This window comes from Phragmites australis, chromosome 7 (assembly GCF_958298935.1).
Source record: "Phragmites australis chromosome 7, lpPhrAust1.1, whole genome shotgun sequence".
Taxonomy (NCBI): Eukaryota; Viridiplantae; Streptophyta; class Magnoliopsida; order Poales; family Poaceae; genus Phragmites; species Phragmites australis.
This window is the reverse complement of record NC_084927.1, coordinates 24,184,204-24,205,571: the sequence shown is the minus strand read 5'-3', so window position 1 is coordinate 24,205,571 and position 21,368 is coordinate 24,184,204. Positions and strand designations below refer to the sequence as shown.

Genomic DNA, 21,368 nt, shown 5'->3' with positions numbered 1-21,368 from the left:
AACTAGGGCTGTAAATAATTTTATAAATTATTCTGTCACATAAGAAAAATATTAGTGAATTATTCCAGATTTTTGGGAATTTATTTGATTCCCTAACAATTGCTATAAGTTATAAAAGTAGACTTTTTTTTGGAGAATTTTAGTTTATATTCTATATAGGCTTTTTAGTGAATCCAATTAAAATGGGTTGCACATAGATTATGGAACATATACAAAAAGTTATAGAATTTTTAGAGTAATATGAGACTATTGTTTTAAATAGAGAAGATAGGAGGAAAAAATTAACGTTGAATATTGTTCATCATACGCACTGTTTATGATGGGGGCTACCCGTCCTCTAAGGCCTAACTGCCTAATAAGAGGGCAGTAAGACTTGGCCATGCCACTATGGCATACGTATCGTCTTCTAAGAGTGATGTAACCCTTCAGAGGACGATAAGCGATTATTATTATAAATCTTTTCATTCAGAGTCTATTTATTTAATTATTTAAGTTATAAAATGTAAAAATAAAAAAATTATGCTTGTGATCGATGAAATCTCGGCTATTGTTTACGTAGGCGTGAGCAGCCCGACGCTGCTGCTGTTGATCTAAGTCGGTGATACGTTCCGTTCGCGCCGTTGTGGATTTCTGAGAGCATAACAACTGCTCCCTACTGTCATAAATACTTATCATTTTTTAATTTTTTATTATTTTTATGTGTAATTTTAACTATTATCTTCTATTAGAGTATAATTATATTATCTAATAAAAGTATAATATTATAAAAGTATTTTTCAAGATAAATCTACACATGTAATTTTTTATTTTTAAACTAAATATTTTGGAAGTTAATGACGGTCAAAGTTTTAAAATTTTGACATGATTTTGATCAAATTAATAAATATTTATGACCAAAAGAAGTATCTAACTCGTTTAAGGCTGTCGATGAGTTTCATCCGGACATCGAGACACACGTCCAAGCCGGTTTCAAAAGTCGTCCTGTTTGTTAGGGCTAGAGACTATTATGGATGAGAAGCTAGGTAAAAATACAAACAAACAATGCCTAAGTTGGCTTAGGTAAATAACGTGGTTGACTCATCAGTCTTCTTTAGCATTAGACTTCTATTTCTTTTACCTCTATCAGCAAATATTTTAGATATATGCTCTTCTAGGCTCGTCAACCTATATACATATATATACAATCCATCAATAAATCTATCATCTGATTCTGAATTTTCTTAACAAATTCATTCAAACATCTTGGGCTTGTTATTGTGGACACAAGCTGCCCAGCCCAAGCCTAGCTCTTGGAGGCTACATCTTGCCTTTGTCGATCCACATCTTCATTGATGTCCCTTGTTATCAATCAAACACTTAGGACTTACGGGTTGTACCTTGCTCGAACCTACCTAACCTACCTAACATTATGGCGTGCAGGGAAGCAACAAATCTTTTTGTTTGATTTCTAAATTGCCATAAAAAATTTAGTCAAATGTAGCTCACCACGAGGTGTGCAGCCCAAGCCCAGCTCCCGTGTCTTGCCATACCAATCCACGGCTTCATCAGTGTTTCATGTTGTTGTCAGAGGTCGTGGCTCGACCATCTACGGCATGTGAACTATGCCACCTCACTGGCTACCTAATACCATGATCTCGTGTAGCGTAACAACTAATATGTTGTTTGATTTCTAAATTTTCCTATCAAATTCAGTCAAATGCAACTCCTCATCTACCTACGTATTAGGACTTAAACACCTTTGGTTGTATTCTGTTATGGACTCCAGTACATATACAATCTACATCGTTATAATTTGAATTTATTATAATCAACGGTGTAGATATTTCTTTCTTTCTTTGCATAGATTAACGTGGTAATTTTTAGCAGGGGCGGGCTTATACAGGGCATGGCTGTACATATAATAATATGGAACATTAATATGAAAAGAAATCAAATCTTATTTTCTTAATATTATTTGATAATGTCTATTTTTGGATTAGGTTATTTCATAGTATCATTTTTTTACTTCTTGAATATTGCATTTTTGCAATTCATTGATATTGCAATTTGAATATTGCAATAATTTATATTGAAAATATGATAGCCATTTTAATTTATTGGCTAATTCAAATTAGTATGTAGAATTCGTATAATTATGACTGTTGAAACCTTAAATTCAAGTCTCTCGACTCTTTTCACATTTTCTCACAACAAATTAAGAATTATTTGTTAAAGTTTGGATAAATCATTGCTTGGTCTGGTGTCTACAATACATATAACTTCGGATCAATATGTACACGGTACACCAAATTTTAGAGCAATTTTTTTATATGCAATATTCTCAGGGTATGACCGTATGACGGATTGAGCCCACGTGGACGCACCAGTGCGCCATGGCCCAGCCCGTGAGGCGTGTTGACTGTAGAGTCGATCTACAAGGCCACAACCTAACTGCTCGAGTGCTCATCTGCTGACCGCTGGCGCTGGTGCATGTCTGCGTGAGATGGACGGCGGCGGCGGCGCGGGCACAAGCAAGGCTGAGGCGGTGCTCGGCGCAGCCTCCAGGCTGGAGGGCGGCGACGTACTGGGCGCCGGCGGCAATGCGTGCTCGAGCGCGAGCCGAGCGGGGGGCGGCAGCGCACGGGCGCGAGCGAGGCCGAGATGGGGCGCGGCCTCGAGCTAGGAGGGCGGCGACGACTGAGAACCGGCGGCAGCGGTTGCGACGCGAGCAAGACCCAGGTTGACTCTAGCGCGGCAGGGCGTGGCCGCGGCGGCCCGAGCGCTGCTGGGCAGTGTAAGTGCCTTGATTGATCATGGGGACACTATCCACGGCTAAGCACCTACAACGTCTGGTCGCTGGACGCTGGTGTGCTCATATATTTCTACTATGGCCGGAAGCATAGTTCACTAGCAGACATGGCCTATCAGCGCATGTCGCCTGCGTAGATCAACGTTCGGCGGAGCTCTCTCGATTTTCGATCAATTGGTGCTGCCTCTAGCAAACTACGTACCATTCACAAATCTTACACTTCCATTGTATATATCATGAACGTTTAAGCCCTCGGATCTCAGTGAAATGACGCCGCATTGGGACTGAGCAGCTATTATAGATGGTTGGGTGTGTCTGATCCCAACAGCTGCGCATGACTGTAGTTCCAAGTGCAAACAGAATTGGAGCAAAAAAATTGAAATTTGTTGAGTAGTTATTTTTCTTTTGTATTAAGACTATATCCACATTATTTTCTGAGAACTTTTCGAATTGATCTGATCTTGAAACGAGGGGGTCAGCATCATAGGAATTAGTGGGTGAGTGTTGATATTTTAGATACTCCAAGATCTCCTGTCACTTCCCTTTTCTAAAACTATAGCAAAATTTTATCTGGTATAAGCTCATATACTCATATGCTCAATTGTGTATATGTTCATATGCGAGAACTGAGCGTTAGCTTAGTTGGTTGAGCTCTAAATAAAGTTACGGGCTGGTCGGCCGGGGTTCGTATCTCGATTTGTTCTCACGTCTTCTTATAAGACTAGAGCATAATCTATTCTCTGCGCTCTATATGTTCATATGCTCAGTCACAGCTCACATGCTCATTTTATCATATAGTGGTATACTTAGCATTACCATATGCTCAATGGCTTATATGCTCAATTTTTATTTTATATCTTACCGTTGTTTAATATTTAATTATTTATAGGTATCAAAAAATTAACTATATATATAATATAGTATATACATCAAAATTGAAAATCTTGCGTCATCACTTATTTCTAAAGCTTAAGAGCCAGGAGCAGGCTTCTTTTAACTTTACTTTATTAAAATAATAGATATCTAGATAGATAGATATATAATGCCCAACCAAACTTTACCGACCTGACACAAACAACGCTGTCACCGGGTCTTCTTGAGTCGCGCTCAAACTTTCAAATCAAATCACAGCTAGCCAAATCGACCGACCGATCGATTATGCATGCATACAAACATGGGACCATCTAATGATGAACCAGTATCTCTTTCGTCATGGCTTTCTAGCTGTCACTCGCGGTGCAACCTGCACGGACGACGTGCGTGCACGATATCGGTCGACCGGGCCGACGAACCAAGTAACCAGTACTGATCTCTGATCTCCATTCGCGCGGATGCATGCATGGAGACTGTCGGCAAATGAAAAACATAACAGTAAAAGGAGTCCATCCAATTAAACTACACACTGCCCTAGCTAAGAAGATCTTGACCAGCTCTTTGAATGTTTCGCCATCCATGACCAGCTTTCCTCTAGCTGGGAGCAAATTAAGCACATCGGCGAGTGACCTAGCAGCAGGAGTTAAGAGACCCTACTAAAAAATTAGTTTTCGAAACACCCAATATAATTTTCTATATGCGGCTTATACAACAAACTGTTTGAGTAGTTGATAGGAATCTCCTACAGTTTCGAGACGTCTATAGAAATATTGCTTACGACAGCCGCACGTGGTAATACTACGATTTTCAAAGACGAGACATAAGATTCCACATATGTAAAAGATCATTTTTATATACGGTTTCTTATGTGAATCATCTCTAATAATAAAATGATTAATATAGACAGGCCACATAATTAGTTGTATATGATAATAGATGATAGCTTATCTTTAAAAATTTATAATTTTTCATATGAAGTTGGATAGGAACAAACTTTATATAAAATATAGTCTTTGATGAGATATACAACTTTGTAGTTAAAAACCTTTTCATTTGAAGTAATTTAAATCTCTAAATAATCTTTTAAAGTTTCAGACATAAGAGTAAAAAAGATTGCATATGTTATTAGTATCACTAGTACTTCTATGATGGAATAGTAAGAACGTATCATGTGAACTGAGAGATCCTGAGTTCTAGTGTCATGAACCGTACGTACGCGTATTTCGTACAAAAAATAGTGTGATTCGTGCTGGCACGGCTGTAGGGGGTGCCTGGTCGAGAATTTTTTTTGGTTTTTTAAGGCAAAAAATGTCAATTCGGGGATCGACTACCACATATAGTTTATTAAGTAAACTACCTTTAGTAATTGATTTCTACAGCCAGTCTCTTTTATGGCTGTGAAAATCGTCTATTTTTATAGATAACATCTCTGTAAATAACTTATCACTTATCTATAAAAACAGTTGCGTTCAGCAGTGTAAAGTTCTACTGCAGATGACATCTAGCCCGGCCAATCACCAACGAACGGTACACGCGAGCGAATCCTGTAGCCGTGTGCTACGTACCTTTCTGATCCAACAGGCACGTAAGTACATGGACGGTACGTACGGTCCTTATCAACTGTAGCGGATCGAGTGCAAGCTAACGTGCATAACCATGTATAGGCTTAGCTGGCTAGCCGGGCGCACGTGCCAATCAGATCATGGTATTAGGGTATATAGTAGCAACCAGCTGCAGAAATTAAGGTGTAGACGAGGAGGGACTATATCGATGCGCTGCGCTAGCTCGTGCGCCTTCCCTTTCTTTGACCTGCGGCCGCCCGCCCGGTCCGTCGTCTGTCACGTCCCAACCCAATGCATGATTGATCGGGCCGGCAATTAAGTCGAACAGCTCATGTTACGACCCCTGGCTGCACGGAGGGCCCGTAAGCACGCGCGCAACGCAACCACCCACCTGAATCCGATCCCCTTGGCTGTTTCCCGTGCGCTGTGTACTGGATCAATCCGCCAGCTCGTGCTCGCACAGTGCTGGGATTCCATCGGACGCGTGCACATCCATGATCCATGCATGACGCGGCGTTCGGTAGTTGTAGATAGGCCTCGCAGCACGTAGGTACGGGCTGGCGCGCGCGCGCCCCACACGCGTGGCGCCTACCTCCTGCTGGCGTTCGAGCCCTGGCCCGGGCTCCCGGCCCGGCGGCCGTGCGTGCGTGCGTGCATTCGCGGCGCCATCGGGGGTACAGCACGCAGGGGTCAAATCCGACCGAGGTCTCGAGCTGAGGCCGGAGCGCGCGTGACGCGGTTGGTGCTGCAGCCACAAGCCCGGGTGCCGCCACAGCTTGTGACTCTCCTTCGGCCGACTGCCCGGCGTTGTGCCTACTTGTGCGCTCGGCCGGGCCTCGAGGCTTTCTCGTGGACGCATGACGATGGATTCTACGGCTGGGAAGATGAAGGTTAATTGACGCGCATGAAAATTGATCTAACTACGTCCGAACAATATATTAGTGATGCGTAATAATCGTCACTAATGACGGTTACCGTACCTGTCATTTTTATTGTATTACTTAATAATAAAATATTAGTGATGGTTTGGATCCGTCACTAATGACAATTATTAGTGATAGATTGTAATTAAGATCCGTTATTAAAATACGTCTTCTATGATCTGAGCAAACCTATTGTCCGTCACTGTGACTGTTATAGTGACGGATCTATGTACTACCCGTTACTAATTATCAATCCCCAGTAACATATACCTTTCCAATCCGTCTCTAAGACTCGATCATCAGTGACGGGTTATTACCACCCGTCACTAGTTACTGAGTCATTAGTGACGGATAGATTTCTAATCCGTCTCTGGGACTCTGTCATTAGTGACGGGTGCTAACAACAATTCATCACTGGTGGCTGTGTCATTAGCGACGGGTGTATTTACCACACGTCACTAATTATCTAGAACTAGTGACGGGTAGCTACAACCCGTCACTGGTGATTGAGTCATCAGCGACGGGATGTTATGAGTCATTAGTGACGGGTATCTTTCCAATCCGTCTAATGACTAAGTTCTATAGACGTGTTGGAAAGCTACCCGTCGTTAGGACTCGATCATCAATAACAGGAGAATTTACCATCCGTCACTAATATTCTCATCCTCTGAAGAGATTTACTTATTTTCTGGCTGCATCCTGAAGCAATGTCAGACTTTGGTAGTTGTCTTCTCCTGCAAATAAGACACATCTAGATATATTCATGCCATAATCACCATTCATTTTAACATATATACCCATATTATAGGGACTCAGTCACGAGATATGCAACCACAAATTATATAATCAAAAGTCCTCAAAACGTACAACGGCGCAAGTCCACATCAAGATAGTTACAAATTACATAAGTTGAAAGTGCAACCACAAACTACACAAGTCAGAGCCTTTCCTCCCTATAATAGAACTCGCCTTTCGAAGAGGCGACTTTGGTCATTAAGAACGAGGCAATTCGTGCTCAAATGTTCGAGAGTGCAGACTCCTCGATGCTATCGTCCGGTAAGCTGAATTCCTACTGAATGAAAGTAATTATGGAAAAAGTATGTAATTAGCGTGAGAAAAATTATTTTATCATCGGATATTTGTAATGAATAAAAGCAGCTATGAAAAGACCATGCAAATATCTTACATCTGGAGATTTCATATCCTTTGCTACCATGAATAGCAACATGTGACGCGCAACGTAGAATCTGCGGGAGTTGCTCGGTGGTTGTTGGTGACTGTCGGTGACATGTGAACCAGGGGTCCCGAGTCCCGAGGCCAGGACAGCAGAATACCACGTGGCGCCATCCCTCGGAGATCACCTCCCCGAGGGCTGAGAAGAGCCAGTTTCGGGATGAGTGCTCGGGGCCATAAACAGTGGTCCCCGAGTACCTGGAGTTCCCCAAGGACCCGAGAATAGCCAGTTCCGGGAGGGGTGCTCAGGGCCATGAACAGTTGGCCCCCGAGTATCGAGAGTTCCCCGAGGACCCGAGAAAAGGCAAACCCGGGAGAGGATGCTCGAGGTCATGAACAGTTGATCCCCGAGTACCTAGAGTTCCCTGAGGACCTGATAAGCCCCTTGCCGGTGGACCCCATGAGGGCTTTACGGTGAGGTGTCAATCGGTGGGAGGCCCGATGCTGCATTTAAGAGGGAGCGTGGTTGGTCACATCCAACCACTCCCCCCCCACGCCTGTTGTACTGAGTACGTGAAAGTGCATTTAGGCCCCCAAGTGGATTTTGGTGATAATGACAAAGCAATTAAAGAACTAATGAGTTTTATGAGTCATAAACAGATGTTAATTCCATGAAGTAAGAAATGTGACACGTTGTGAACCCCCCAAAAATGGGTAAAGGAAAGCGACTTGGATCCTATGCTTTTTAAGTTCTTTTATACTTTATATTTGAGTTTAGGATGCCGTACTATAAAGGGGATATGAAATCTACTTATTTGTACAGAAACAGTGCTCAATATTCCAAACAAACCCATGAGAGTCATAGCAAGTTAGCCCTAAAACTTTTATTTCAAAAAAGTCCAGAAGGTCCGCACTTTTGTGGAAGGGTCCGCACTTTTGTGCAGAGGATCCGCACTTTAGTAATTTCTCGGCTAACTGCGGAGTATCTGCACTTTTCTTCGGAGGGTCCGCACAAGTGCGGAGGTTCCAGACTTGTGCGGAGGGTCCGCACTTTTTCAGAACATAACGGCTAGTTTTTTGAGTGTGGAGTATAAATACCTCACACTCTTCAATGTAACAGACCCTGACCTTTCCATTCCGACCAGCTTTGAGACAAAAGGCTTCTAGCACATTAAAAGCTTCTTTCCACTCCCCTTTTGTGATTCTAGTTGAGATCCTTGCTAGGGTTGAGTGGCTTTAAGCAAGAGTGCTAGTAAAGTACAAAGCCATCATTGAGCACTTGTTTCTTTGTCAAAGCTGGTGATTTCAAGTTCATTACTCTTGGTGGTTTGTCCACTTAGACGACAAGGAGTTGCCCGTTGAGCTTCCAAGTTTGTGGTGAGCCTCGGGAAGTTTGTATCACCCCGATAAGTTGAGTAAGAAACCCGAAGCTCGATTTTTGTGGTCGCTTTGGTGAGGATAGGGTTGAAAAGACCTGGCTCTTTGTGAGTACCTCAACGAAGACGTAGGCACTCCTTTGTGGAGTGGCCAAACTCTGGTAAACAAATTCTTGTGTTAGCTTTGTTCTATTTCTAGCATTTGTGTATAATCTTTCGTTTGAATAGAACTCTAGGTTTTATACCCGATCTCTCTTATTGCAAAGTTTGAGCTGTAGGTATTTGGTCTTATAAGTTGTTATACACCTACTGATGCTTGGTAAACCTTAAACTTGTCACTCATCATCCCAGATTTAGCTTCAGTTCATAATCTCACAAAAGTCCGGAGTATCCGCACTTTTCTTCGGAACCTCCGGACATGTGCGGAGGTTCCGGAAAAAAGTCTCGAAGGTCCAAAAAATTTTAGTCCGTTGTTTTGAAGTTTGCAGAAAAATTAGATTTCGCCTAATCATCCCCCTCTAGGCGACATTTCAGTACGTCAGTCCCTGCCACCGCCTGGCAGGAAGGCGTAGGGACATTTAATGCGACGGGTCCCCATCGTACGTCACCCTGCAGGGCCTATAAAGGAAACAACTTGGAGATATCGTCACTGGGCTCGAGGCATATCGCCTGCCCCCCTGCTGTGTCAGATTCGTACTGACCGAACGGGCATGTGGGGCTGTTCAGCGGCTGCCCGGTGGCCCCCCAGCACTTGCTAAAGTTGAGCGTATTAGGCGATGGGACCGACCGAAGGACGCATTTTCAACCCCTGTAACATCAAACTGTAGTCTCATGACGGTTGTTTTCCATTTATAGCCTATGGGAACTCGTGCCCCCGTTCTAGGCACACCGAGCCTCCCCCGATAGGATAAAAGGGGGGTGCACTCCGTAGAAAGACAAGCTCTTTGAGAGGTCGAAGTCAAGCCAAGTTGAGGTTCAACAAGCGAGAAGCAAAACCGAAGCTCAAGACTTAGACAAAAAATCTTATAACACAGAGATCCAGAGAAAGGCATTCCAAGAGCATTAATAGCACACCAGACACACAGAAGTAGGGTATTACGTTCCGTACGACCCAAACCTGTCTAAAATCCCTTGAGCATTTACTCTTACTAGCCGACGATCATCCGTCCCGCCTAGATCTCATATATTTGCATTAAACCCACGTACGAGATAGATCCAGAATCAGTCCCCCGGCCGAATCTCAAAGGGGGTCCCTCAGGATCCCCGCTTGTGGTGTTCATCCACCGACAGTGGCACTAGAGAGGGAAAAAACTGTCAGTTCAAAAAGAAAAAATGTAGTTTGTAGCACCAACCGCGTCACCGTCACTAATGAACCCTCATTAGTGACGGGTCATGGTCGGATCCCAACTTGAGCCACATATTAGTGACAGGCCGGTACTGGACCTATCATTAATAGTGCACTAGTGACACATACTAAGGAGTCATCACTAATGATGTATCTCTTTTGATGGTTTTTTATATAGTTACTACTCATCTACATGGATCGTACGTAGATTGAACTTCATGTATGAAAACTGAACATAGTATATGCTTCTTCTCGCAAGATATCGTCCATGGTCCATGGAAATGAATGGTGTGTCGTTGCTGCACCAAATGCGGATTGGTGCCTGGGTGGCGCTTGCATTGTTGCTGTTTCTGGCCTCCCTAGACTGCTTTGATTCCTCACGTGTTTTGGCCCCCCTTCGTGCACCAGACAAAAGTCCTGATCAGTTTTCTGTCGATGCTGGCACCGACGATATCCTCGGGCGTCGTCCCCTCTTTAGAGATAGTGTTGTGGTGTTTTTATTTTGCATTTTTTTGGGGAATTCCCTGGATGAAAACCTAGTTCCGGTTTTTCGGATTGGTGACGATGGAGTCATTCGTGTCGTGCCCTCCTTAGATGTGTCATATGTGAGTTTCTTCCCCGTATTTTCATGTGACGACCAGCTTAGGTCCGGTCTTATCTGCTCTGCAACGTTGTTCATCAACTCTAGTCTAGTTTTGCTAGGTAAGTTGGTCATATGATGTGGTACTCTATGTCTAGTTAAGCTAGATAGTCTATCCGTTATGTTTGAGGTTTTGTTTTTTCTTAATTAATAGATGTGATTATGTGCATCTTAACTATGCAGAGGATGAAGATAAATCTTATACAATTATATTCTCTCAATGTAATGATAAGACTGAATAAAATTTCTATTATTAAAAAAACCAATGTACATACCAGATCACTGTACGGCTGTACGTAGTCTAGATAATGCCAATTCTTTCACGACAGGCGCGCGTGGGGATCCAAATATAGTATATTCATCAGTCGTCACCCTTATCCTTGACACTGTTGACATATTGTTCATGCTAGACTGCTTGTAGATATTGTCATGCTATGGCCGTTTCCCCGTTGTACTTAACTTCTGCAGCAATTTTTGTGTGTGTGTAATCTAGAGACCATAGCCATTAGGTAGCCAACATGATCAAATTATTGTACTAGCTAGCTAGAACTTCCTACACTTAAGCTGTTACAACGCCTACATTTACAGATGACAGGTCGTGTTCACGTGAGTTAAGAAAATCAGATCTGAGGACGTGTTTGGTTGGGCTGAAGTTTTTTTTTTCTTTTCCAACTTCTACTTTCTGGCTGATAGCTTTTTTTTATTGATTTTTATAATAAAATTTTAGTTTCTTGACACATTAAAAAAAACTTATCTCAACCAACTTCTCAGCTTTTAGTTAATTTTCCTCAAAATAAGCTTTTCAGCTTTCTAAAAGATAGCTGACACCTGAACTATTTAGTTTGGCTTTTAGCTCAAACTAGAAAAAAACACCAAAACAGGCCGGAGTCATGTGATGGATAGAATGTACTTGATTTACACAGTAGGTGTGCCAGAAAGCTACTCCACCCCTACCGTACTGGATACGATTTTGCCCATACGCGGATGGACACGTATAATATCATGGGTGTATGTTTAGTTGTCCGTATTTATTATTCTAATTTTATTTGAGAGATATAAATATATATCTTTTAATCTAATCTAGGAATGAATCTCGATTCAAGATTTGCTACGTAGACCATTCATAACTAGACTATTTAGTTCGATTTTTTACTCAAACAGAAAAAAAAACAGACCGGAGTCATGCGCTGGATCGAATGCACTTAATTTACACGGCAGGTGGCAGCGTACTGCGTTATGATTGGTAGGGTACGGTACGGCCCAGGACGCTCCGTATGTGATGCTGTCGTCCTCCAGCTGTGGGCCCCACACGGATACATGCCCTCCTTCCCCAATTTGGACTCGAGCCACCTTAAAATATCCAATGAGTATCCCATCCGTGCTAGCTAAGCTGCCTTTACGTGCTGCATGCCGTTCCAACCGCGGGCAGGTCGGTGTCAGCCTAAAACTTAAGCGAGGCACACTAGTGATGAGACCTTTATAATTTCATTAAAAAAAAGCTAAATCTATTAAAATTTACTTAAAAATAAAAATTTAAGTGAAGGCATGGGCCATCGCTAGGCCTCTCCTGATGAGCCCCTGATCGTACGTGTGCAATCAGTGTGATTCAAAACTGAGATCTCACTGTTCCACCAGCTTCCCGTCCCTCCTCTCCTTCTCTCATCACACTAGTGATGGAGAACGGGACGGCTTTGTAACCAAACTTGCAGCTGAGAAAAAACGCAATGCTATGCGAGTTATATATATATATTTCTGTACTTGTCTACGTGCTTCATTATTCTGCTTGACAAATTAATGAGACAGGACTGGTCTATACTGCTGGTACTAACTTTACGTGTCCTTTGCTGTTCTTCCAACAGTATATGCGTGTCTCACCTAGATCGCGAGTACACGAACCAACAGCTGAAGTGTGTCCACAGCAACTGCGCGCACACAGTGTCGCCAGGACGGCATTATTGCGCCAATCATGGACCAAATCATGAGCTTAACATAGTAGCTGGCCATTTGAAGCGACTTCTCTTGCGACTCGGTGCCCTGCCACCATCATGCTTTGCCTATATAAGCATGCCATGATCACATCCGATCCTGCATTGCACCGCTCACTCACTCACTCTTCTCTCTTCACAATTTTGGCTAATTAATCTGCAAGATTGGATTGGTATATCAATGGACCAAACAATGCCTCCGGTCACGAGCAGCAGCAGCTCCCAGTCGTCGCAGCAGCAGTACAGGGGCGTGCGGAAGCGGAAGTGGGGCAAGTGGGTGTCGGAGATCCGGCAGCCCGGCACCAAGACGCGCATCTGGCTCGGCAGCTTCGAGTCGGCCGAGATGGCCGCGGTGGCGCACGACGTGGCCGCGCTGCGGCTGCGGGGACGCGACGCGCAGCTCAACTTCCCCGGGTCCGTCGGCTGGCTGCCCCGGCCGGCGAGCTCGCACCCGGGCGACGTCCGCGCCGCGGCGGCCGAGGCCGCCGACCGGGTGCGGTGCGACCCGGCGCTGGTGGTGGCGCGGTGCGACGAGTACGGGTTCGGACTCGGAGCCGCGCCGGGCCGGGCGGTCGAGCTGGCCGGGAGCGACGAGGAGTTCGACCTGGAACTGGACTACTCGCCCAGGCTGTGGGCCGAGATGGCGGAGGCCATGCTCCTGGACCCGCCGAGCTGGGACACGGGCGTCGGCGAGACGGAGGTGGCGCAGTGTTGGTCGCACGGGTCCTTGTGGGACGCCTGCTAGCCGCTACCTTGGCCGCAAGTGTGTGGCCATTAAAAGGCTGTTAACCTCACAAGTCACGATCATTTTGGTGTGTGTCAGTGAGCGCCTTGCTTACCAGTATGTATTATCCTTTTGTGTTGTTTGGTTTGCTGTTTTGATTTGTGTTATCTACCTCTATTAGGCAATGATGATGAACTCATATTGAAAAAAGCACTATTGATATTATAGTTTGACTTATGCACTGTACCACCTCTTATCTCTTGTCGTCTTAATCTTAATTAGAGAGGATGGCACGTCCGGTAGTGCTTCCTCCAGTCCCGAATATGTGATGTGTTTGGCTGCGTAAGGTCAAACTATCTAACTTTTAGCCACAAATATCCATTTCCACGTTGATCTAACATTTGAAAGTGATATTGATTTGTATCAAAATGTAGTTTTGTAAAATTTCAATATTACCACGTTCAGTAATAGGTCTTCAGTAATGCTGGTCGGTAACTTTTTTTTTTGCTAAATTTTAGTAACTTGGTTCGGTAAATCAGTGTGAGTGTAGGTGTAGAGTAGTACGTTTACGATAAAAAAAACTAATGGTTAAAGATACACTTTGAGGCCATGTTTATATCAACTCAACTCAACTTTCTGTCAGAGAGGGGGAGAGAGAGTCAATCACTATAGAGCGTGTTTGGTTCCTCTGCTCCGCTCGTGTAAGCATCGAGGCATGCAGTTGCTGGCGTGAGATGTACGTTTGGTTGCCTGAATCACTGACTCGCGCTTGCATCCGCCCGTGCAGGCGCATCGCTCCAGCCTGGCTCGGTGCGTACGCGGAATTCGGCCGTATCCACCGGGCCTGCTCAGAACGGTGCAAATTCACTGTACATATGAATTTTTTTATTTAACTCTCGATTTTATTTAAAGGTGCAAGAGTAGTCTAAAAATTCTAAATATTTTTATAAGCGAACTAGAGCTCACTAGCAACCCATTTTAATTAGTTAGATCCAAAAAGCCTAAGTTAATATTTAATTAAAATTCTTCAAAAATCATAAAAAAATCACTAATATTCTTATCATATGATGTAATAATTTATAAAAATATTTTTAACCCTAATTTATTTGGTAAAAAAGTGAGTTCCTTTGTATTACAACGTATACTCATACGGGTAACCAAACACAATCTCTTCTCAGTCAGGCTGAGCACATGCAGCCAACCAAACAGATTCTACTGTATCTCTCCAGCCTGTCTCAACTCAGACTGCATGACTCATACGAGTCAAGCTGAGGGCATGCGAGTAACCAAACACACCCTATATGATTTTCTGCTTCCGTATCCCGTACCGTACCACCAACATCAGAAAATAAAACAGCGAATAATTTGGCCACGATGGCAGGTACTACTTTTGGTACATGAAAAGAACTGCTGCTGCTGAATCGTGCATATGCAGGGAGCTCGCTGCTCTAAAATGAGCAGTGGTCGAGACAAACACAGGGCCGTTCCGTTTTGGAAAAAAGTAATAACAAAAATTGGTTACCTAACATTCAAAATTGGTTACCCAACATTCAAATCGGGAATGCTTTGACACGGTTGTTTGGGGCTAGAAGAATATCGGGCGCTCTCGGCTCTGACGTTCTATCAGTCCTTATCCCTGCGCTTTCTCCCTCGGCCATCTCTCTCTCTCGGGGCTGGAATTGGGAGGCAAGTCCTCTTCCTCCATGCCGGGACTCCGACAAGCCGTCTCCGGCCTGAATCATGAGGTGAGCTTCTCCCCATTCTCTCTCTCTCCCCATCCTCCCCAAAAGTTGGTTTGGAATGTTGCAATAGCTTTTTTTATGTTGCAATTATTGATTCTGGATGTTGCATTAGTTAATTTTAGAATGTTACAAAAGCCCAAAAGTTGAACAGAGATATTGCAATAATTGATTTGGGGTGTTACAATAATTGATTTGGAATGCTATAATAGTTGATTTGTTGTGTTTCCGTTTGTTGATATGTAGTCATGATTTGTTGCAATGATTACGGGATGGTTGATTGATTTCGTTTCAAACTTCATTCTAGTTTTCCAACTCCTGCATTGGACAGTCGATTTTTTGGAGTATGTGAGACATATTTTCATACAATTTTTGCCTTCGGTATGGATGCGGAGTCGAATATCCCTTCTGCACTCATGATCAAGTTAACATATTAGACAAAGCAACACTCAATAAGATTTAACTTTGCAATAAATAACTTAGGCAACAGAAGCAAAGTGTATAGTTGCACTACAGCAACAAAAAATGTTCCAGTTTCAATGAAACACTACAATTGCACAAGGGAGGGGGTTGCTTCACGCCTAGTGCTAGTTTCCTCCTCTGATATTTTTGGTGGGCTTGATAGAGGATACACTCAACGCTCGAACTTCTAATAAGGATGAGTCTTTTGCCAATACTTGAACACACAGATCCTCAAATCATGCATCTCTAGCCATCAATCCATTGAAAGAAATAGCATCTCTCCTCCTACAAAATTATAAACAGAAAGTCAATAAATATAATATCATACCATATGCTTATCACAATCACAATTGGGATGAGAAGAGTCGGAGGGGCTAGGGCATCCTTACAAGACACATCGGAATACATTTCTTTGGGACGGTGCACCCAATTTTGTCAACGTCACATCCCTTCCAAATCAGCCATGCCCTACAATTACAAATTACCAAGTCGTTACTAATTGGACATCCATCAAACAGAAACATTTTTCATACCAACTTGATAACTACCAAACACATTTTGACAACCGAATCTCCCATGCCATGTCGTGTCAAAATTGTCTACGTATTCTACCAAACACTCTTTGACAATGACATTTTTCATGTAATACATTCAAATCAACTAACACAAATCACAACTCACAAAAATAATACATGCAACCCATTCAACACATAAAAAAATACATACATATACACTTATATGCCGCAATGTGGCCTCCGATCTAGACCTATCCAACCATATTTCCAATTCAAACATCTCCATTATAAACCAGCTACCTAGATTCACTAAAACCCTTATAAACATATCAAAATTAAATGGAGAGGATGTCCAAGTTACCTTCCTTGGCTAATCCACACGAGATTTGCGTTGAATGAAGCCTAAAACCTCAAGATTTGGTGGAGGTTTGTGGGAGAAGCAAGATGTGGTGATGAGCACCAGCTCGTGCTCGGTTTGGGAAAGGCAGGGAGAGGAGGAGGAAGGAGAAGGTCGTGGTGGAAACTCTGTACCCAGTGTTGTCATGCCATCTCTCCTAGCGTGATAGCTTGTCATGCCATGTCGTGCCATGGCACGTGGTGTGGAACGACAGCGTGGCAAACCTTGAATAGTATGATCAAAGTGGTTACTTATTGCAAATTTAGTCCAAGATAGGTTTATTATTAAAATATTATATTAAAATGGTTAAAATAAAATCGTGGGTGTGAGATCTAAATCGTACATAGAAATAGCCGGAGAAAATTTAACCACATTTTTGTGATGCGCCCTCCAAAGAAAAGAGATTAGACCAACTCTAGCAGTGTCTAAAAAACTGTTCGTAGCTTGGTAATAATGATACGGCTAGTTTTTAGGTACATAACCGCTCCAATAGATACTCTATCTAGTGCTACAGTGATGATAGAGATGGTTGAGGTACTTCATATTTGGATTACTCTCTCTACTTTCCTTAATATTGTTATAAAAGATGACATGTGGGTTCAAAGAGGGATGAGAAATGATACAAGATATAAAATAGGTAGATGCTGGAGATAGAAAAATAAAGAGTATTGTAATAGTGTAATAGGAACAGTTTTTAAAATATTTATTAGAGATGGCCTTAGAAGGAAATATACTGTTTTAGAAAGAAATAGAAATTATAATAAAGTAAAATACAGCTGTAAGTTGTTGTCCTGTTCCAACCAACCACCTCTCTCTTCTTCCCCCTCCCTCCCCCCCCCCCCCCCCCCTCTCTCTCTCTCTCTCTTCACCCTTTCCGTTCCAATTCTGATTCTCGCGAGAACAGACGTCGAGCCTATCGGGAGGAGGAGGCAGCGACCGATCCCAGCGGTGGCACGAGACGGTGCACCCGCGCGGCGTGCGCCCTGCCACCGATCGCCGACGGCCGACTTGCTGGGGGCTTCGCCTGGTGTTGCGCTGATCTCTCGCTGCTCCGCCTCGGCGCTCCGGTGCATTGTTCTGCCGCCCGGCTCAACCGGCGCTTCCTCGGCTCTTCGATTTCACTAATTTGTTTGGTAAATTACCTCCCAGCTTCTTTTACTCTTTCGAATTTATTTCGATGCATGCTTGTTGAATTGATGATCTAGCTAGAGATTCAATTTGATTAGCACTAGTTGATTTTTTCCTCGAATCGTAGGGTTAGGTTTTCAGTTTCGCTGACTGTATGATCGCTCTGTTCTGCTAAGGAATTCTGGTTGGTAAGCGATGGATTGTGCGCATTAGATTAAAATTTATTTCTAGTTCTGCGGTAATTTCGGAGAATTTTGCTTCTTTATTCCCAGGAGCTTTATTGTGTCTGGAGATCGTATGGTAGATTAACTCTTTGAATAGGTCAGCTATCACTACGTCAATCTGGATAAATTCGCCTGTTAGAGTCTTTGTCGGCTTTTCCTCTTTCCCCCGTCGTGTTGGTGTTGCCTATGTATAATTTGATAATTGACAATGATCACTTAATCATAACGAAAGAGTAGGTGAATCTGTAGACAATTCTGTTTGTAAAAGTCAGAGAAAAATTTGAATATGTTCTCTTTTACGGGTGAGAGGGAGCTTAGTTAATTAATTCAAGAAGGATGTAATGGACTGGGTAGAAGAAACATAAGACAAGTAATGCTGAACACATCCAATGTTAGGTGAATAGAGTCATGTGAAAGATGAGCACGAGATAGATTGGAAGTTTCATTAGTGTTAAGCAATTGAAGTCTACCATTGACAAGTAAAAGACTTTGATCTATTGTTGTAAATAAATAACAGCATTCTGACATCAGACTGTGCATATCTTCCATCTGTTGATGATTTATCTTGCTCCCCTTTCCTTGCAGGTTTCCTCTCTTAGTGTTTTGTTCAGTTTCTAGGATGTGAGGACGGCCTCTGTGCTGATGATCAAAGTGAGAATGCGTGGAAATCTTCAGTTGTGGTGCTTTATGTAATGCACTTGATCACATTTTTCACCAATATCATTGGTGTGGTGACCATTGCTCTCATCTCCATAGTCTCCGTCTTGGGCCTGGTCTGCCTCTGTCGCTCGGTGTACTTCCAGCTGTGGATCAAAAGAATAGGTTATCAGCGGCTTAGCTACTTCAACGGTCCGTGGCTGACTCGCATAACATTGATCCTGGTTGCATTCTGGTGGGGTATTGGAGAGGTACTCCGGCTCACCTTTGTGAATGGGGAGGGGAGATTCATTTCTGACCGGGCATGGCAAGTGAATGTGTGCAAATTCTACATCATCTCAAATTTGGGGTTTGCAGAACCAGGATTGTTCCTCTTGCTCGCTTTCCTTCTTAGCGCAGCTTTGCAGAAACAAGAGCTTGGTACCTTAAACCGAAAATGGAACCGGAAGACCATACGTGCAGTGTTCATTCTCTGCTCACCTTCTCTCGTCTGGGAGGCTTGTGTTGTCTTCATCATTTCTTCAGATGATGGTCAGGCGTCAAAGTTTGCAAAGTACTGGTATTCTGCCTCCGCAGTCCACAATGGCGATGTCACATGCACATACCCATTGTTAAGCAGCATATTTCTCGGGGCATTCTACATCATCTTGACCATTTATGTCATGTTTGTTGGAGGTCAGACGCTGTCTCTGGTGATCAACAAGGGGCTCCGAAGGAGGATATATATGCTGATTTTTTCCACTGTAATCTTAGTTCCCCGAGCTACACTTCTTGGGTTCTCGGTTCTCCCTTGGCCTGGTGAAGTAGTCCATGAGTCTCTCGTGTTTATCTCCTTTCTTGTGCTGATGCTTGCTGCCATGGTTGGCATTGTGATCCTGGTGTATTTCCCGGTTGCTGATACCTTTGCCGTAGGTGACCAGGAGCATATAGAGATGCAAGCAAGTCGTGCCATTATCCTATGATATCCTTATCTTTTGACTTAATGTCCAACATTTTGTTCAGGGATGAACCGAAGGGGATTCGCATGTTGCCTCCCCTGGCCTGCATGCAGCTGCGATTTTATCTCCGGAATTTTGTGAAGATAGAACAGATTAAAGTAGGGATAACATTTCATAATTTATTTTTGCCCCTCATCTTCACTCGTGTGGCATGAGAATCCCTGTAAAATAGTTACTTAGATAGTGAAAATTTACTTATTGTCTTTTGTACATTGAGGAAAAGCTTATATACTCTCAACCTCTCGGATTGAGTTTATATCCTTGGAGTGATGTCTCCACCATTTTAGCAGTTAACAGATGTTATTTTCCGAGTCGTGTGACTGAGAGTTTGCAGAGCGCTATGCAGTTGATTCTTCAGCTTATATGTATTTCGATGTCCATTACTTGGCATTTGTAACTCATCAATATACTAGTGATTCACCTAGTAAAGTGCTGTATATGTATTCTGGTCACAAGCCTGTTGGTTTCATGGAGCAAGTGAAATGCGGGAAATCAGGGCCTGTAATGTTTAGAGACCTCAAATACTATACTCCTTCAGTAGGTTATAACCGAATTGTTAATCCTGTTGCGCTAAATGTTTAAATAGAAATACTCGTGATTATTGACACGTTTTCTTTTGGGGATTTGTCTTTGGCTGTGAGTAGACCTGAGATTGGATTTGGGCAAGTCTAAGATCCAATTGGACTCAATTGGATTTGGACTTAGGGTGTTGTTTGGTTTGGCTGTTTCTCGGCGTGACCCGATCACACCGTCAACCGTTATGTTACTTTGTGTTTATTTCATGTCTAATGTAATCGGATGTCATGGAAACGGATACCGCACCTTTAGCAATCTGATTACACCTTATTTGAACAGTAACTAATTGCGGTCTCCATCGAACGCTCCCTCGATAGAAAAAAAGAGAGAAAACTCCCATCCCGTTGCTCACGACGCAAGCAGCGGCACCGGCTAGGGACAAGGCTAATTCACACGGCGCGCTCACCAAGGGCAGAAGTAGCAACTTTTCAAACAGCTCATCCCATTTTTCCATTTTTAGAAAAAAATTCTTCTCATGCCTTTCTATATTTGAAAAAGTTTTCCGAATAAGTTATCTGGATAAATTTTCTGAACAAGTTTTTCAAAAAATTAATGAGAAAAGTTTTGAGAAAAGGTTAACGAGGAAATGTTGTTTAGAAAAGTTTTTAGGGAAAGTATTCGATTTTTTTTCCAAAATTCGGAAGTGGGTCCACCGGGAGAGGTGCGTGCAGCGCACCGCAGGCGCGTGCAAAACAGAATTTCTGACCGGCCAGCGGCCATGCCTGCTCCCCGTCCCTCACTGCCTCCATGCTCGTTTTCGGCGGCAACCTTGCCGGATTTGTGGAGGATGAGACCGGATTAGATCTTGTCTCCCAGTAGCGCTTGATTCCTCTTTGGCCTCCTTCCCCGCCTGTCTTCTCTACCTACAAGCTGCTTCCATGGCTGGGCTACATTCGAGAGCCTCGATGGGCAACGTCAGGGCGAGGAGCAACAGCGGGGTCGTCCAAATCAGAGCGACCCCGATGAGGCTGCGACGTCGAGCTCCGCCCAGGCTTGCCACCCGTGCGCATCGGTGCGTTCATGTCCCCTTACCGCTGCTCAACCAAACAAAGCAAGTAATCATGGATTCCATTCCCGTTACCGCTGTTAGTCCATTCCCTTTGCGTTTATATCGCCATTCGTAGAACCAAACACCACCTTAATTGGATGTGGACATTCATTGGCTTAAGATCCAGTAGCGTGCGATTCTCTTGGACCAAAAAAAAAGGGGAAAAATGCAAAACCCTCTCTAAAAGTCATTTGGATTTTGACTTTCACCTCAAAAGTTGTTTTATTGCAAAACC

The 21,368-nt window shown here is 43.3% G+C and overlaps 2 protein-coding genes across 2 annotated transcripts; both read left to right on the top strand.

Annotated features, from left to right (window-relative positions):
• Positions 1-12,854: 12,854 nt before the first annotated feature.
• Positions 12,855-13,418, top strand: LOC133923509 (ethylene-responsive transcription factor ERF036-like). The gene has a single exon (XM_062368793.1). It carries the CDS (start codon positions 12,859-12,861, stop codon positions 13,408-13,410), a length of 552 nt encoding a protein of 183 aa, XP_062224777.1. The 5' UTR covers positions 12,855-12,858; the 3' UTR covers positions 13,411-13,418.
• Positions 13,419-17,355: 3,937 nt separating this feature from the next.
• LOC133924281 (uncharacterized) lies at positions 17,356-19,817 on the top strand. The gene is made up of 2 exons (XM_062369752.1): positions 17,356-17,635; positions 18,440-19,817. Exon 2 carries the CDS (start codon positions 18,547-18,549, stop codon positions 19,471-19,473), a length of 927 nt encoding a protein of 308 aa, XP_062225736.1. The 5' UTR covers positions 17,356-17,635; positions 18,440-18,546; the 3' UTR covers positions 19,474-19,817.
• Positions 19,818-21,368: the final 1,551 nt, after the last annotated feature.

Bases quoted from the DNA above. Each gene is read 5' to 3' on its own strand.
- LOC133924281 (XM_062369752.1), top strand. From the start codon at position 18,547: ATGCACTTGATCACATTTTTCACCAATATCATTGGTGTGGTGACCATT.
- LOC133923509 (XM_062368793.1), top strand. From the start codon at position 12,859: ATGCCTCCGGTCACGAGCAGCAGCAGCTCCCAGTCGTCGCAGCAGCAG.